The following is a 17,902-nucleotide window of genomic DNA, read 5'->3' as shown; positions in this document are numbered from 1 at the left end:
GCGAGGGCTCGGGGGCCGGCGCGCGCGCGCGGGAAGGGCTCAGTCGGCGTCGCGCCGTGCCGGGAGCGCGGCGGGGCCGCGTTGGACGCCGCCACACGGGGCCTCTCAGCGGCCGCCAGCGCTCCGGCAGACCCAGGTACGGCTGGGCCAGCGGGGAGGGGAGTAGGGCCGGGGGGACGCGGCTTTGGGGTGCCGTGTGCCGCCGGGAGGATTTGGGCTGCCTGACACCGCGCTTCGGTGGCCGCAATGCGGCTCTATTCCCTGCCATAGTGGCTGTTGCCTCCTTCTCCCCCTGTCCTGTCCCCGCCGGTGGCTGTGACCGCCTGAAGGCCGGGCTTATAAATTTCTGCTTCTGCAGCTCTTGTGGTTTTTTGTTTTTTTTTTTTTTTTTGGCTTGTGGGAGCTGGTGGCTGCCGTGGGCTGGACGCTCTCGGTGCAGGACACCGAGTGTTTGCGTGCCCTAAACTCTGAGGGACTGCCGGGCTCCCCTCCAGGTTGTGTCTTGTTGTCAACAAGTGTTTTATCGCATGAAACCCACCCAAAGAAATCCGTGAGGGCCTCTCTTAACTGCATTTAATTGCCTTGCTGCTTTCAAATAGAGTGTTAATAAAGATGCTTCGCTGAGGATCGCTCGTGGCAATCGTATTTATACATGAATTAATGCGTTATATGAAAAGCTATGAAAGGGTATCTTTTTGCGCTCTGGGTTTGGGGTTTTTATGCCCCTTCAGTGCTGTTCCTCCTCCTGGTGCTCTGTGCACGATCGCGACGGAGCTCGGGGGCTGCCCAACTTCCAGCCCCGTCCCAGCCGCTCCTGGCAGCTGATGCCACTCTCCCCCCGCTTTTCCAGGAGGATATAGCTACAGTCAGGTCTCTGTTTTAAACTCAGATCTGAGAATTTGGGCAAGATTTAGATTTAGGTGAAGAGGAGTGAGTTTTTAAGTTGTTTATGGGACAAAATCTCTGCTGCTCCCGAGCCTTTATAACGTCATGATGGGTAACAAAAACTTCCTGAATACCAAAATTAGTGTGGCAATTCATATAAACACAATCCCACTTTTTTACATGGAGAAACACATATAAACAGCACCGAGATTCTTCTGCTGTGCATTGGAAAATATCTCATCTCTGGAACAAAATAAAGCATAAAAATGTACATCCATTTACTCTCATAAACGTGTAAATCATAATTAGAATGATTAATCTGGGTGTATTTTATAGGTAAGGTTTCTTACATTCGAAGATGCCACACTACGGGACAATCGTTGTCATTAAAAGGAATGGGACTGATGGAATTGTTTTTCCACTTATCTCAAATTCTTGTTTATTTGGAAGGTGAGAATTTGTTTGCATACATTGAAATAATGAGTGTTTTCCTGCAGGTCATGTCTTTTAATGCTTTTTTACAAAAATTAATGTGTATTTAGGAATGGTGTACAGAGGAGGGAAGGTGGTACAGGACTAAGGTAAATGTAAGAGTAGAAAGTTGAACTTCATTTTATTGCTGCTTTTTGTCCTTTCCTTGCCAGGACTACTTTTCTTGGTTGATTGATTTTAAGTTTCTGGCCACAGGAAATCAGGGGAAGGGATTAAAAGTGATAAGACCAACAGCAAGTTAAAAGCATTAGAGATTAGCTTAAGAAAAGGATAGAAAGGAAAAGTCTGTACATTTATAAACATGTTTGAACTCACTAATAACTTTTGAGAAGGTAGAAGTGGTTCTGCAGGTGAGACCAGGGGTCCAGTTACCTGTTTGCAGTCTCAGATCAGAAATGTAAGCCTGAGAATGACTTTAACAGCTGATCTTGTCTAAAAATATTCCACAAATCTCAGGAAACTGGAAGCAAGTGAATCCCATAGCACCAGCTGTGCTGTAGCCATGTCTCAGCTTGTTTTGATCTGCTTTTTTCACAGTTTGGGTGTTTCCCTGTTTTTCTGATGCTGGATGAGTGTGACGAATGTGCTGTGGGGCAAGTGTGAGCTGCTATTTTTTGCCAATTTAAAAAGACTTAGGTCGTAAATTTTCTTCAAATTAGAGCCATCATGCTGCTGTACCGTTAGTAACTAAAAGTTTGGGAAATGCCCTAATTGTCCCAGGGTTCTGTGTGAAACTGAACCTGTGTTTTGCCCCCCAGGAAAACAGAATGTGACATCCGCATGCGGCTGCCCTGGGTGTCCAACGAGCACTGCAAAATCGAGATCAACGAGAACAAGGAGGTGAGACCCTGATGTTTCACTGAGCTGTGCATTGCCTGCCTGCATCTCAGCAGGTCACTGACGTTTTTGTTTGATTTTTAGGCAGTCCTGACTAATTTAAGCTCAGTGAACCCCACGCAGCTGAACGGGGCTTGCTTTGAGCAGCCTGTTCCCCTGAAGCACGGAGATGTGTTAACCATTATCGATCGTTCTTTCAGGTGAGTGCCAGGGCCAAGCCCTTGAATTATTTGATTCCAGACTGGAAATTAATGAAGTTTAGTTCATCTTTCTCTACAGAGTCTTACAGGGCCTCATCAGAAGGCAGGATTGCTTAAAGTTATCTTTTTATCGCTTATATGACATTAAGCTAAATCAATAAAAATAGAATTGCTTAGAGAGATCATTCTGATTTTGTTTCAAGAGCTGTCAATTTTAGGGGGAAATTTAAAGTGGTTTTAAGTTGCTAAAGCCTTTCAAATGGAGTTGTGTGCATTGTTGGAAGAGGACAGTTATTCCTAGGTCATTCCTCTTAATAATCAGAATTGAGTCATCAATTATTGGACAAAAAAATGGTATTTTAAAATATTTTTTTCAGGTTTGAATATCCTCTGCAATCAACACCGAAAAAGAGGCATTCCAGATCTCCAAAAGATGAAACTCTGCAGGTAATTTTGTGGCTGTGGTTTTTTAATTCACAAATATATTGGTACTAGTGACATGTTGCTCTGTTTTCTTATTAAAATAAATTATACTTTTCTTATTAAAAGTAACTTTAGCCCTAAAGTGCCTTTTTGTCTAAAAATACAAATAAACACTTTCAGATAAATACTTCTAAAAACTTAGTTATTTTTAGTCTAAATTTTAGTCAAAAATTTGTCACTTTTTGGTAATAGATAATTAATAATTCATGATGTTACTAAGAGCTATAAATCTTCTACTAGGTTTGGTAAGAAGGTCAGGTTCAAGTGTTCTCTTTCTTATTTTACAGCTGCTTTGACAGCTCAGAATTTAAATAATGCAACAAGATAAACTTCTCCTCTCTAGGGCCTCAAATGTATTGGCCAATGTTAAATACTGAAAAGTTCAAGGATTTAATTTGAATACTTTAAAGCTTGTTTAGGGACAGTGCATATTTTCTTATAAGTAGGGTTTTTTCAATGTAGAACTGAAAGCTGAAGTATAAAATATTTGCTGCTCTGCTGTAATGTTGTACAAATTTACAGGTTCTTCATGTTCAGCAGGTGGCAGGAGTGGAATTATTACACAAACAAACTCCAGGAGCCAAAAGCCTTGATGCTTCAGGTTGGTGCCTGTTTTATGAGGGCTTTGTGTGCTTTTGTCCCCTTAACTGCATTTATTATTGGCATTAGAATTATAGCAAAGTTAAAAGAAGAGGGAAAAGGCATTTTAAGACTTTCCAATCTGAGTGTGTCTTGCTGTGTCAGTGATTATCTCATCATGTTTGAATGCTGTGAATTCAGCTTAGACATTAAAATTTAACTTGAACTGCTCTGCTGACCTACAGCTACACCTTTTTTAAGCAAATATTGCGTTATCTCACGCATTCTTTCCTAATGAAAAATTGAAACAAGTGTAATCTCAGAGGTACATGGTATATATTGAAATAATTGTTTACAGGATCTGTTTCCTGTAGAACCAGAACAATTCAGAACTGCTAATTCTGGGTAATTATAACCCATAGACTGGTTAAATGCCAGGACTTCACCTTCCCATCCTATTGATTTTCAGAGAAGGCTCTTTATTATCATTTCTGACTGATTTTTGTTCCAATGCAAAAAGCCCAGCTGCTTTCAAGTGTTCCTTTCAGTAGGTCCTGGTTGACCAGGAAGATCTTTGCTGACCAGGATCTTCCCCCTTGGGAGGGAAAATAAGGAATTTTTAATCTGTATTTATGGAATTTTTATTTATAGTTCTGCAATTTTGAAGTAACCCAGTGACTATTTTTGTTTTGCTTTGCTTTCTTTGTAGATAATGCTGAATGCGAAGAAAAAAATGCCAATGAAAATAAAAAAACTCCAGAGGAAAATCTTCCTGAAGCTTTCCCTGTCAAACTCCAAACACCCAAATCTTCACAGAGAATTCATGTTCTTAAAAAGCAAAATGAAATGTCTCCCTTTAGTAAACTCTATGAAAGTGTGAAAAATGAGCTGAAAGTGGAAAAACGTCTGCACAGGAGAAGTGCCTCTCAGCAAGCTGCAAAAGGAGACCCTGGGAATGTTCTGCCAGAACCACGTGCTCCCAATTCATCCCTGAGTTGTCTTTTTGATCTGGGCAGCCTGGCTAAAGGAAAGGAAACAGGCAGGATGGAAAATATTGAAAAATGTATAATTGTGAGAAGAGAAGAAGAAAACGGCCCAGGGATTAACCAGCTGTCAGCTGGGGGAAGAACTCCCAGGAGGAGTTTTACCAGGAGTCCTCGAGCTCCCGTTTCAAAGGAGGTGTCAGGAGATACCAGTCAGAGTCCATTGCGGGATCCCAAGGAATTAAGGACACCAGGCAGATCCAGAGGTGCTGCAGTTACACCCACACCCAGCAAGGAGAACCACAGGAACGCTCTGGGTTTGCTGGAGCAGTGCTCCATAGAAAGGTTTGAGTGTCCAGTTCAAGGGGCAGTGTGCATCCCCAGAAGATGCAGTGCTTCTGGAGGAGGTCCGTGTGTGCTGAGCACACCAACGCCCAGGAGGAAGAGTCCTCGGGCTCTTTTTGTGTCACCTCCCAAAGAAACCACTGCAATGAATCCTGGAAATCCTGACACTGCAAGGACCCCACGGCGTGGGTCGTCGAAACTGAAGTCACTTCCAGAAACCCCAGTTGGAGCTCCAAGGGAAGATCCAGAGTGCAGAACTGATAACACACAACTGCCTTTGCCAGAAGAGAAATGCTTCAAGCAAAGACGAAACAGCAAACAACAAACACCAGGAAAACCTGTCCAAGAAGTGCTGAAAGAAATCTGGGATCAGGCGAACCTGGATAATTCGAAGGTGGGACATTGTGAAACCCCTGCCTCTCTCTCTAATTCCAAGAGTCCCCGAAGAAGCAGCAGGGAAAGTAAAGAATTCCTGGACAAAAATGCCAATTCAGAGGCATTGGCTACAGAAGGGGTGTTGGCATCTCCTGCTGGTCAGACACCTGGAAGGAGAAGGGGAAGGCCAAGGAGCTCTGGAGTGCTGGCTGAAACGGCCCTGGAGACAAACACTGCTCAGGAACAGCACGAATCAGGCAGAAAAGCCAGTGGAACTCCAGCAGAGCTGGCCCTGGACAGGTGTTCCCAAAACCAGGACTTGGAAGATGCCAGTGCTACAAGACCTCGGAGACCATCAGCCAAGAGAATATCTGAAAGTGCTGCTGAGCTGACAGACACTGAGCCTGCCTCAGAAACCACAACTTTTGGCCTCTTGCATGGAGAAGACTCAGGTAAATACACTGGATTCCCTGCCTTGTTTTTTGTATTAAGAGAAATTCTGTAGCACTTTCCTAAGAATTCTCCTTCTTGTGTAAAATGTGGAACCAATTACTGACACTAATTGTTAAATATTTATCATGGAGTTACATTTGACCTTAACAATACGCAATACATATAAAATATCCTGGATTTAATCTATTTCCCTTTAAGGTAAATTTCTCTGGGTTTGTTTCCAACTTTGAAATGCACAAGGAAAGGTTAAAATGCTGCCTTGGATTCTTGGATATCTAAAAATCATTTCAATTATTCTTTTCAGGCAAGACAAAAAGAATGTCTCAGAAGAGGAAAAGTGGTGAAACGCTCCCTCAGACTTTGGGCAAAAGAAAGAGAGTGTCCTTTGGTGGTCATCTGAGTCCAGAACTCTTTGATAAAAGTTTGCCTCCCAACTCTCCCCTGAAAAGAGGAGCTCTCCCTGCCAGGCGGAGTTTACCCCATGGAAATTCTCTTCGGGCTGTGCTCAAAAAGGCTCAGGGCTTGAAGCACTTGAAAGATCAGGTAAATGTTAAGAGTAACCAAGTTGCTGAGTCCATTACTGTGATCAGAATTTATAAATTCTATTATTATTATTATTTATTAGTTCAAAATTAGTAGTAATCTTTGTGTGATGCGTGCTGGCGTCACTCATGAGTGTTTGGGGATGCTCAAAGAATCATCAGCAAAACCAGATTTATTACAAAGTGAAAGTACAACCAAGTTCATTGGCAAGGTCACTGCTACTTACTGGATGGGTAAAACATACAAGGAAAAATCAGGCTCAAAATTTAAAATCAATCAATCTCAAAATGTAATTGACATAAAATGATTCAATTGGTCGCTGGGGATGGATGAAGGGTAAGGATGGGAAGGTGTGAGGATCAACAGTAAGGTAAACCCTCCAGCCAAACTTAGTCCAGACTTGATCAACAGTTTAGGAGTCATTTCCTGTATCATTCCTGAAAAAGTAAAATCCACATCTCAGGCAGGGTTTGCCTGGACAGATGACTTCATTAAAAAAAAGGAAAAATCCTCCATTCACTAATGTGTATTTTTTTTTTTACTAGGAAGAAAAAAGATCACCCCAAAACTCCCCAGCCCAGCAGCCCCCAGGTGCCTCATCCCCTGTCTCAACACCCCAAATCCCTTCAGGCTCTCCAGCCCCCTTCAAGAAAGGGCGTTTCTCCATCTCCCAGCCCCCCACACCATTCCCAATTGCAGAGGTGAAGGATGCTGGCACAGAAGACATGGACCCAGAGATGAAGAGTGGTGTCCAAGGGAAAGCCCCAAAATCTGCTCCTGCTGCCCAAGATGCCAAAGCCTTGGTGGCAGGGCCACCTGCCAGGTCGGCCAGAGGTGCCCAGCTGGCTTTGAAGGGCTCTGCCATGAAGAGCAGAGGTGGGGCTGTGGCTGTTATCAGTGCCAAGAGGAGAAGTGGCGCCTCCAGTGCCAATTTATTAGGTTGGTTTCAACAGTTAATTTTTAATACTCATGCTTAATTTTAGTACTTAATTAATTTTTAATACTTTCATGCTTTAAAATACAGGAACAACACTGGAAAAGGCTTGTTTTGTTATGCAGAGGCCACCAAATAATTGATGAATCCTCTGAAATCTGCTGGCCTTATTGGAAGTGCAGAGTGTTGCATTTTTTCATTCATACAGCAAATTCATTAAAGCATCTATAAACTTAATTAAAGACAAATATTAATGTTCAAATGTTTTAAAATGGTAAAATTAACATTCTCTTTGCAAGGTTAGAGTCATGATCTTTAAAATCTGTCAAGTAATGTTAAACTAAACCATGTTTTTCACATCAGTTTTGTTTTGAAAAACTTAACACTTTATAGCAACGCTTTATGTAGCTTCACTTTGGTTATTTTGTGCCTTCTTTTTATACCAGGCTCACAAACTTTGTCCAGAAACTGGGCTGTATTTAACTACTCAAAGTGGTACATAACTGACAGAAGTAAAAAATAGGATCATAACTGGGTGTTACTTTCAAATCTTCAAAATCTTCAGTGTTGAGCACTGATTTGAAACCGTTTGGACAGAATTGGAAACTGTAATAGGGGAGTTCTGGTTTTTCAGGTTTTGGCTTTTGAATAAACTTTGAAGCAGGGTGTATTTGTCACCTGTTGTCATCAGTTAAATCAGTTTGACAAAGTCAAATTCCCCATTCACCCAGGATTTTTTATGACTTTATTATTCTGTCCATTTTAATGGCAGCAGAGCTCTTGACAAATATCAGTGGCATTCCGTTTCTCACCACCTCTTTGTGATGTGCTTTTTAATATCACTGCATCAATTCCTTCTGTAATCTGGAAAGAACATCACAGCTCTTAAAAATTTCAGATAGAAAATAAAACTGTTTCCAGTGCTTTTTTCAGATATGCTTGGCATTTTTCTCTGCATCCTGCACACCCTGGCAATGTCAGCTTTTCAAAGTTGTTTTTATTTACAGACTGATATAGCAATTCTGACAAGAGAATAACAACATCCTTTTCTTGGATGGAAAAGGAGCAGCATTCCCCTTTTTATCTCTGTTTTAAAAAGTCATTTCTTTTATATGATCCCTGTGTTCTGATAGCTTTTTTTCCTGAAGTAAACAAGGCAGGTGTCCTACAACTTCCAGCTTCATTTATTCCACAGCTGTAATTCCCTGCTCCCACTGCTGTGTACAGAATGATGCTGTGCTGAAGGTAACCTTGCTTTGGGAATTTTGGGAGTGTGTCACAAGGAGAAGTCTGTGTAGTTCTAAATTCAGGATAAATAACTGAAATTCCTCGGGAAGATGGTGAAAGAAACTTCACTTAGAAACAATTTCTCTTCTGTTGTTAAATCTCACCAGAGTAAAGCTCATCTGTAATGATCGAGGCTGAAAGGCTCATGGCAAATTTCTTTTGGGAAAAATGAGTTCCTTCCAAAAGAGAGAGGAAGGAGTTGGGTCAGTGTTCAGTTGTAGGATCTGAGCTGTGTCTGACACTGTGTGAAGCTCATTGTTCTGGTGTGGAAAGCCACGCTGGGTACTTGGAGTCTTCTTAAACTTCAGCTGAAATGAGGTTTTCAAGTTGAGAATATTTCAGAGAATACTTCAGGTGTTATCAGATAATAACAACCACTTTCCTCTGCCAGACTGCAGAAAATGTATTGGAATCATAAAGAAATAATTGTGGACTTCCATTTACACAGCTGAGAGCTAAATTAGTTCTTTCTTATTTTCTTCTAGTTGCAAAATCTTGGGCAGAAGTGGTAAAATTGGGGGTTGCAAGACCACATCCAAAGGTTGCTAAAAAAAGTGTCCATAAAAGAAGAGCCCTGAAGAGGATAAATCACCCACCAAAGGTAAAGGTATCCTTTTCTTTTTTGTGTTTCTTTGTTTTATTTTCTTGCATGACAACCAAGCAGCTTGGATGGATTTTGATCGAGAAGCTGAGCTCTTGTTGTGATTTAAAATGAGAGTTTCTGTCTCCCACAGCATGTGGGAAATGGAGGTTTGTACAAAAGGAATCACAGAATTTTTAAGGTTGGAAAAATAAGATCGTGGAATCCAACCTCTGGTCCTAAAAATCAGGCAGGACCTGCCTTTCCTAAACTCAGGCTGGCTAGACCTTCTAACCCTCGCTGGCACTGGACATCCTCCAGCCTTCAGGAGCCTCCCAGATAACCATGACTGATGATAAATTATGGAAGGAGCTTGGCCACCTCTTCCACATGAATCTTTGTTTAATAACATTTTTTTTTTCCTCTGCAGACTCCAGAGAAGGAAATAAAAGGTCAGTTCAGCACAGGTCATGCAGAATCACCTGCTACCTTAGTTGTAGGTAGAGCTTATTCCACCACAGTCAGGTCAGCTGGACACGTCCCTAAAGTGGTAAAAAATCCCAAGCTGAAGCTAAACATGGATATGGATGAAAGTTTCACAGGTGAGATTTCAAAGCCTGTTGCTTCATCTGTCCACTGTGCAGTTCTTTTGTCAAAACACCTGCTCATTTCCCCAAATATCTTTTCTAGGAGTGCCTGAAATGTTCCAAACTCCAGAAAATCAGGGAGGAAGAACATTCCCTTTGGCTGCTGCTCAGAATGCTGATGTTACACCACCATGGGCTGCAGGGGACATTTCTGACTTGCACACTCCTGAGGAATCTGGTAGGTTTGGTATTTTAGAAAAAGAATATTTAGGTATATTATGCATTAGCAGCAGTTGCAGCGCAGGCAGACTTAACTGAGGTGAAGCATCCAGCAACCCATGAAAGGAACCATTGAGATTTATCAGGTATTAAAAGAAAATGTAGTTCCAGTTAATATCTGAGTAGGATATTTTATTATTCATTCTATTTGGTATGGAACTTGAAGCTGTTGATGAGTTGTTTCAGACGCTGAGTGCCTGATGCACATGTTTGGATTTTGATTTCTATAAGGGTATATTTGAGTTTGGATTTTTTTTTTATTATGCAGCAATTAAAATGCTTGAATTTTCTGCTTAATTTATTTTCCAAATGACATAAGTCTACTGCTTTTTTCAGGAGAGATGATGGTGTCACCATTAAATAATTCAGATGCTTCAGAGCAGAAGCAAGAGAGTCCAGGCATATTCCACCTTCTGAGAGAGGAGTCATCTCCATCTATGTTTGATGAAATAGCCACAAAAACTCCTGAAAAAAGAAAAGCTGTGCACAAAGATACTGTGGATAGTTTGGCAATAATTCCAGAAAAAACAGCATCTCTGGTGAAATCAGGAAGTAAAAGGAGGACTCCAAAGCACAAGTCGGAGCCAGCTGAGGTAATGTCAAGCAAACGGAAGATTTTAAGGTCCCCTGATCAAAGGTCACAACCAGGAGAGGTTTTGTTTTCATCTCTGAAATCAGGAAGTAAAAAGAGGACTCCAAAGCACAAGTTGGCGCCACTTGAGGTCATGTCAAGCAAAAGGAAGATTTTAAGGACCCCTGAGCAAAGGTCAGAACCAGGAGAGTTTTTGTCAGGTATCAAGAGACTCATGAAGACCCCAAAGCAGAAGCTGGAGCCTGTAGAGGTATTGTCAGGCATCAAACAGCTCTTGAAAACCCCAAAGCAGAAGTTGGAGCCTGTAGAGGTTTTGTCAGGCATCAAACAGCTCTTGAAGACCCCAGATCAGAAGTTGGAGCCTGTAGAGGTTCTCTCAGGCATCAAAGAGCTCATGAAGACCCCAAAGCAGAAGTTGGAGCCTGTAGAGGTTCTCTCAGGCATCAAAGAGCTCATGAAGACCCCAAAGCAGAAGTTGGAGCCTGTAGAGGTTCTCTCAGGCATCAAAGAGCTCATGAAGACCCCAAAGCAGAAGTTGGAGCCTGTAGAGGTTCTCTCAGGCATCAAACAGCTCTTGAAGACCCCAAAGCAGAAGCTGGAGCCTGTAGAGGTTTTGTCAGGCATCAAAGAGCTCTTGAAGACCCCGAAGCAGAAGTTGGAGCCTGTAGAGGTTTTGTCAGGCATCAAAGAGCTCTTGAAGACCCCAAAGAAGAAGTTGGAGCCTGTAGAGGTTCTCTCAGGCATCAAAGAGCTCTTGAAGACCCCGAAGCAGAAGTTGGAGCCTGTAGAGGCTTTGTCAGGCATCAAGCACCTCATGAGGACCCCACGGCAGAAGCCAGAGTCAGTGGAGGACCTGTCAGGCATTAAGCAGCTCCTGAGGACCCCACAGCAAGAGCTGGAACCACTGACAGATGAAATTGCCTTGAAAAGGTTGCTGGAGACTCCAGTAGAGAGCAGGGAAGCTGTAAAAACTGTGGCAGGCGTGACTTCAGCCAAGAAAACCCCAAAGCTGAAATCCCAACCCGTGGAAGACATGGTTGGGATCCGCCGCATTTTCCAGACGCCAAAGGAAAAAGCGGAGCCCGTAGAAAACATGTTTGGAATTAGCAGATTGATGAAGTCTCCTAAAGAGAAATATCAGCCAGTTGAGGATTTTGTGGGGCTGCAAAGGCTCGTGGCAGAACCCAGGCAGAAATCTTCTGATTCTGAGGTGGACTATACTGGAGTGACTGAGATGTTTGGTACCCCGGAGGAAATGAAGGTAAAATACTTCAACTTTTGGAAAGGATGTTTTTAGACTTTGAAATCTGTGGTTGAAATGAATTTAGACTTCCTAGTATGACATTTTGTATCTTGCAACATTTTTTAGGGACAGCTGCATTTGTGTGTGTTAAAATGTGTTTATTTGAAAGGACCTATCACAAACGAGTGTTTTAAGGTTGTTTAAGTATCATTAAAAACAGGATTAATATAAAAGTGATACGCTTAATATTAAAGTGACATTCCCAGCATCTCATTCACCTTTCCACACTGACCATTACAGTTAGGAGAAGTGAAGTCCTCCTGTCAGTGGGTCAGGCTTGCTGATGTCTGTGCCCAGCCTGGTTTGTCCTGGTGCTGCTTTTTATTGTGAGAAGAACCTTGATCTTCAGTGGAGATGTGCTGGCAATCACTGCCAGTATAATTTTCTGAAAAAAAATACTGTGATTCTCATATTCCATAGATAAAATGCTGAATATCCCTGGGCTTAGTGCTTAGAACTACAATAAAGCACTAGAGAACCCTCAATTTCCCTTCAATACCCCAAATTCCCTTTGAGCGCTCCTTTAGGCACTTCTCAACCTCTCCACGATGTTGTCTTTCACTTTAGATGGCAAGAATTGAATTTGCTATGTTTGTGATCTTAGATCAATGGATGCATTTATAAGACTAATAGATTTAATTAATAAAGCAAAGGGTTTGACAAGCATTTTTATAAATATTGCTGTACGTTCATCTGGTATTGGTTGGCTCCATAAGTTCTTGTCCTGTCTGACATGCATTTATTGGTTACTTTTTATTCCTTTAGGTCAGATCAGTAAATGTTATGGATTCTCAGGGAGAAATTGGTTCTAATTCCAGTCATAAACATGGTAAGCACAAATATTTTGCTTAGAGGAATAATGAATATATAAAATCATAAATGTTACCATGACGTTCAAATCTTGCTTAAGCCTCTCTCAGTGAGCCCAGCTATTTTGTGAACTAAAATAATTTTTCCCTTTGACCTATTCAAATAAATTAAATAAACAACTTCAATCAGAAGCCTGGCCTTTAATCTAGGAATTGGTTAAATATTTCTTTATTTAGTGTATTATTTGCTCGAACAAGATGCCTCTGTGAGGAAAATGGAAATACACAGATACTTTGACCAGGCACAGGAATGTCTAATTTTTGTTTGTGCTCTTTTTCCTGTTCTAGAAAAGAGAGGAAAAGTTTCTCAAGGGGAAGATTCTCAACAGAAGGACTCAACTGGTGAAGAGCAGCCTACCCAGAAACCCAGAAGGGGCAGACCCAGGAGGGCTGTACCTCCTGCTGCAGCAAAGCCAAGTGAAAATGGTGTGAGTTTAAAGGAGTTGCAGAGTCCTGACACCCAAGAGGAGATGGGAGTGATCACACCTGAAAACAAGGGAAGAGGAAGGAGGACAAAGTGTTGCATACAAGTTGTTCCAAAGTGCCCTGATCAAGAAGGGCTTGACATTGTTTCATCTGTGGAACCACCTGGAGCTGCTCAGAGATCAGGGAGAGGTAAAAGGAAAGAGCTGAAGGAGTTAAAACATCCAAATGAAAATCTGGAGTCTTGTGTGGAAGATTCCTCAGTGCTACAAAAAGCACCTGCAGATACTAAACAGAATTTGCAGGACTGTGGCATCAATGAAACTGAAGATGATCCAGGCACAAAGACAGGACCTGGAAACATTCAGAGTGAAATTTGTCAGCTGCAAACAGATTTTAATGATCCTGATAGCAAAGCTATTGACAGTGGGATAGAGGACAGTGAAGAAGTGCTCCTGTCACCGAGGAGGAGGCGCAGAGGAGTGGAGAACACAGAACCAGTGATTCCACCAAAAAGGAGACGAGCAAGGAATGACCCAGGTAAAGCAGCTTCTCCAGGAGGCCTTCATGGAACAACCAGAAAGCTTCGGAAAGACCCATCCCCAAAGGTTTCACAAAGACAGGAAGAGGCTTGTGACAAAGCTCCTGAGGCTGTCACAGCACAAGGATCTGAAAATGGCACTAAACTTGAACTAAAGGCAACAGAGAGAAGAGTTGAGTCTTTTAGAAGTACTAGAAACAGAAAGCACTCAGCTGAAATAAAAGCAGACACTCGTGGGGTCGCACTTGAAAATCCACAAAACATTCAGAAAACTGAGGAAACATCAACTGAAACTGATGCTGAAACACAATCCCATGTGAAAAATGAGATTAAAGGATCACAGGGATGTGAAACAGAAAATGCTCAGGAAAATACAATAGAGGCAGCTCGAAGATTAAAGGCAGAGTCACCTTCTGCAGAGACAAACAAAATGCCAGTCAGTGCTCAGAACATGGAAGCAAACAGGGCCAGAAACAGGAGAGGCAAAAAAGACTCTTTGGAGCAAAAAGCTGATGAATTTGCTGAAAATGTGAATAGCCTAAAACCAATTACTCCCAAATTTAAATCAGAAACAGAGGTGGATGTATCTTCTCTCCAGGATTCCGTGGGCTCTGTTTGTGTCAATGCAGCCCAAGCCAGGAAGGAGCAGCCCAGCCCAGGTGCCACATCAGTCCCTGCTGCAGACGGTGCCAGGCCTGCTCAGGGCAGTCAAAGGAGCACAAGAAATGAATGGGGAATACTCAAAACAAAGCAAACTGAAATCCTGCAGGGGAGTCCAGCACAGAGAAATGCAGTGGTGCGTACAAGAGGAAGACGTAAAAAAGTTAATTTTCATCTTGAAGAAGGCAGTTCCAAAGCAATGGAAGGAAAAAGTTTACCTGAGGGTGATGAAGGGGTGACTGACAAAGATAATCAACATGAGAATTCCGAAAATCCTCCTTCACAGGCAAGGAGGGGCAGGAGAAAGCAACTTGACTCCATCCCAGAAAAAGCCAGTCCTGCCTCTATGGAAAAACAAGCATTAAGTGCAGATCACAGGAAAGATGAGGTTGTTGTACAAGAGCCAGGATCAGCTTTGGAAGCTGCTCCCTCTTCAGCAGAGGACAACCCACCGAGGCGGGGGAGGAGACGCATGGTGGCTGCACCATCACAGACCAGATCTTCTGTCAGAACGAGACGTGGGCTGCTGCAAGGTGATGCTAAAAAGATGGCAGAGAGAGAAGAGGAAAATCCAGCTCTGGGTAATAAAACTTCACAGGCAAAAGCGAATGCACCAGCAAGGGACAGAAGGCAAAAGATGGATCCAGCAGCAGAGGCAAGAAGTTCAACTCCTCTCCAGAGAAAATGTGGCTTGTCAGAGACTAAAGATGAGGGTACTCATGAAGAACAAAGTGTGCCTTTGGAAGCAGTGTCCTGTGCAGAGGAGAAGCCACCAGGAAGGGGCAGAAGGAAAGAAACTGCTCTGGCATCACACACAACCAATTCCATCTCTCTTCGAGGGAAACGCAGGTTGCTGGCGGGTGATGGAGAAGCTCCCAAAGAAGAGCAGAATGTTCCCTTAGAAACTTGTGATCCATCTGGAAAAGAAAATCAACTGAGAAGAGGCAGGAGGAAGGAAATTGCCCCCTTGATAGAAGCCAAAAGCTCTGTTCAGGGAAACCAGGTCCTGTCAAAACAAAGTGGTAGGAAAAATAACAATAAGGAAGCTAAGCAGAATTTGGACAATTCTTCTCAGGAAAATATGGAGCTCGTAAAAGGGAGTTCAAGGCAAGCAACCACTTCACTGGCTCTTAGTCCCACCTCACTTCAGGGTTTGCCAGAAGATGGTAAAGATGGAATTCCTGAAGAACAAAGTAAACTTTTGGATGTAGCTCCACCTGCAAAACCTGCAAAAGAAAATCCATCAAGAGTGGGCAGGAAGAAAACAGCTTCTTCCACTTCTGAAGAAACAATTTCCACTTCTCTCAGGGGAAAACCCAACCTGCCCAGAGGCAGAGGTCAGAAGAGGGTTCTTAAAGGAAGCGAAGATGCATCTCCAGAAAATAATCCATGCCAGGGAACAACAAGGCAGTTGAGAAATAATAGGAGGAAGGTGGAAGTCCCATTGGAGGCAGCTACTTCTGCTCCCCATAAAAGCAGTGACTTGCCAGAAAATGGCAACACTCTGGGAACTCAGGGTTTGAGTGGAGCATCCACTGGTTCTGCAGAGAATCAGTCTGGAAAAGGCCAGGAGGGTGACCCTGCTCCACAGGCAGCCCCCACCTCTCGCAGAAGGAAGTGCCAGCTGCCAGCAGAGGAGGTGGCACCCAAAAAATTAAAATCAGGTGAGGCAAGGCTTGGCTTTCTCTTCTCAAAGATTGGCTGAGTTTGTGTAGATACAACAATCGTGTGCAGAGCTCTGGGAGCTGCTGATGTGGATCACAGAATCATGGGATCTTTTAGGTTGGAAAAGGTCCAAGATCCCAGCTCCCTCAGCTGCTCCTGGGGCTCCAGCCCCTTCCCAGCTCCATTCTCTTCCCTGGTCACACTCCAGCCCCTCCACGTCCCTCCTGGGCTGAGGGACCCAAACTGGGCATGGCACTGGAGGTGCCTCCCCAGTGCAGGGGACAGTCACTGCCCCGGCCCTGCTGCCACCTAAAATATTCCCTGGAATTTTCAGCTTGACTTGAAAAACCCCAGTTAGAAAATATTATCAAATGAATGCCTTGAAGTAGAAATGACAGCAACTCTTTAGAGCTACAGCAAGGAACTGCCTGCCATAAAACCTCCTCTGTTTTCATTTTTGCAGGACTTTGGTGTCGGTCCTGTTTTAGTTTTACATATCAGTGGAAGGAATTTTAGCTAAAATGGCAGCTAATTGGTTTTGGTGCTCTCATTAATGTTAACCTACTTTCAGAAATAGCTGTAAATCCTCAGGGATCCAACTTAAAGGATATTGGATGTGCAGAAGTGTGGGGTTGGTAGCGGGTTTGTTGAATTCAGAGATATAATCTTTGGAATGTTGTCATTGGGGACATTTCCTTTCAAAACAATGTAGGTGAAGATGGAATTTTGTGGGAAATGTTTGATTGATGATACAAAATGACATTTTTCCATGTGCAAATAGGGAATGATGAAAATGGGTCTCTCCAAAGAGGAAGAAGAAACAAAACTAAACTTGGAGAAGAGGATGCAAGGGCAGCTCAGACCACTGGAGGGATGGAGAAGAGGACAAGATCCAGCACAAGAACAAGGAAATAGCCTTAAGAGTCCCAGAAGCAGTTTTTAAATCAATTCAGTAATTCCAATTATAGGGTTTTTTTTAATGTGAATTGATTTGCACTCTGATTTTAAACTCAGATTTTTAGCAATTCTATGGTTGCTTTACAAAATTTATTTCTTAATGTGTCTACAGGTAGAAGGTAGATATTTCTTTAGTAGCTTTGCCAACGTGTGGTGGTTTCTAAACCATGGGGTGCTTGTGCAAAGCTGCAAACAGGAATTACTTTTTGTCTTATCAGTGTTTCTCCCCTTTTTCCTGTTGATCAGTACAACAATCAGGAAGCCATGTTATTGCCAGCTAAAGCTATTTTCTGCTGAAATTTTCCTGTGCTTAAGTTTTATTTTTCATTGGGGTTCTGTAAATATTCTTTTTTTTAAAAAAATATAGTTGTATTAGCAGAAGTATTATGCTAAATTTTTAATAAGTCTTTTTTTTTTTTTTAAAGAATAAATTTGAATTGAAAAGTGCAGGTTTTGAAGTCATTAAATTTGGAAACAGTTTGGGACTCGTGTGGTTTTTTTGTTTTAAGAATGCTTAAGCATATAATTGCTGCTGTCTTACAAGTTCATTTCTAAGGTTCATCCTCTGGTTGATGTGGTTTGCAGACAGAATTTTTAGGACCTTTTACAGATAATTTGTCTTCAAGGCTGGGGACTTCTTAAATGCCGAAACTGAGAAAATTCAGCCTGGCATCAAACTTGTGTGCAGTTTTTAGACCTGACTTAAAATCTTTTGTTTATGTGGTGTGTGAGGAGTTGGGGATGTTTCTGCAGCAGAGCATTTGGAACTGGAATTGTTCAGGTTGGAAAAGACCCCTAAGACTCCAAACCTCAGATCTGATATAATATTATGATTTTCTTTCTTTAATTTAGATTGGATTTTTTGCTTGTTTGTTTTTTATCATGTGGAATGTGCTATACCCATATCCACAGAAGGTTTTTATTGAATTATAATACACTTTTTTTTAAAATTACTTAATTCTAGTGTGAAAATTCCAGTCTGTCCATACATCCTGGGTTGCTCCATCCCAGGTGCAGAATCTGGTACTTTCCCTTGAAGTTCACATGGTT

The 17,902-nt window shown here is 42.3% G+C and overlaps 1 protein-coding gene across 1 annotated transcript; it reads left to right on the top strand.

The window, feature by feature from the left end:
* Positions 1-58: 58 nt before the first annotated feature.
* On the top strand, positions 59-17,332 carry MKI67 (marker of proliferation Ki-67). The gene is made up of 15 exons (XM_053949527.1): positions 59-136; positions 2,136-2,217; positions 2,299-2,414; positions 2,792-2,861; positions 3,420-3,498; positions 4,186-5,631; positions 5,937-6,175; positions 6,721-7,114; positions 8,882-8,997; positions 9,407-9,578; positions 9,667-9,801; positions 10,179-11,695; positions 12,503-12,566; positions 12,895-15,894; positions 16,677-17,332. Exons 2-15 carry the CDS (start codon positions 2,158-2,160, stop codon positions 16,808-16,810), a joined length of 7,542 nt encoding a protein of 2,513 aa, XP_053805502.1. The 5' UTR covers positions 59-136; positions 2,136-2,157; the 3' UTR covers positions 16,811-17,332.
* Positions 17,333-17,902: the final 570 nt, after the last annotated feature.

Source organism: Vidua chalybeata, chromosome 8 (genome assembly GCF_026979565.1).
Source record: "Vidua chalybeata isolate OUT-0048 chromosome 8, bVidCha1 merged haplotype, whole genome shotgun sequence".
In the NCBI taxonomy this organism is placed as follows: Eukaryota; Metazoa; Chordata; class Aves; order Passeriformes; family Viduidae; genus Vidua; species Vidua chalybeata.
Note: the sequence above shows the minus strand (reverse complement) of the source record. Positions and strands in the feature narration are given on the sequence as shown.

Coding starts and splice junctions, on each gene's coding strand:
- MKI67 (XM_053949527.1), top strand. CDS start 2,158: ATGCGGCTGCCCTGGGTGTCCAACGAGCACTGCAAAATCGAGATCAAC. Junction 3,499..4,185: donor CAAAAGCCTTGATGCTTCAG/GTTGGTGCCTGT, acceptor CTTTCTTTGTAG/ATAATGCTGAATGCGAAGAA. Junction 7,115..8,881: donor CTCCAGTGCCAATTTATTAG/GTTGGTTTCAAC, acceptor ATTTTCTTCTAG/TTGCAAAATCTTGGGCAGAA.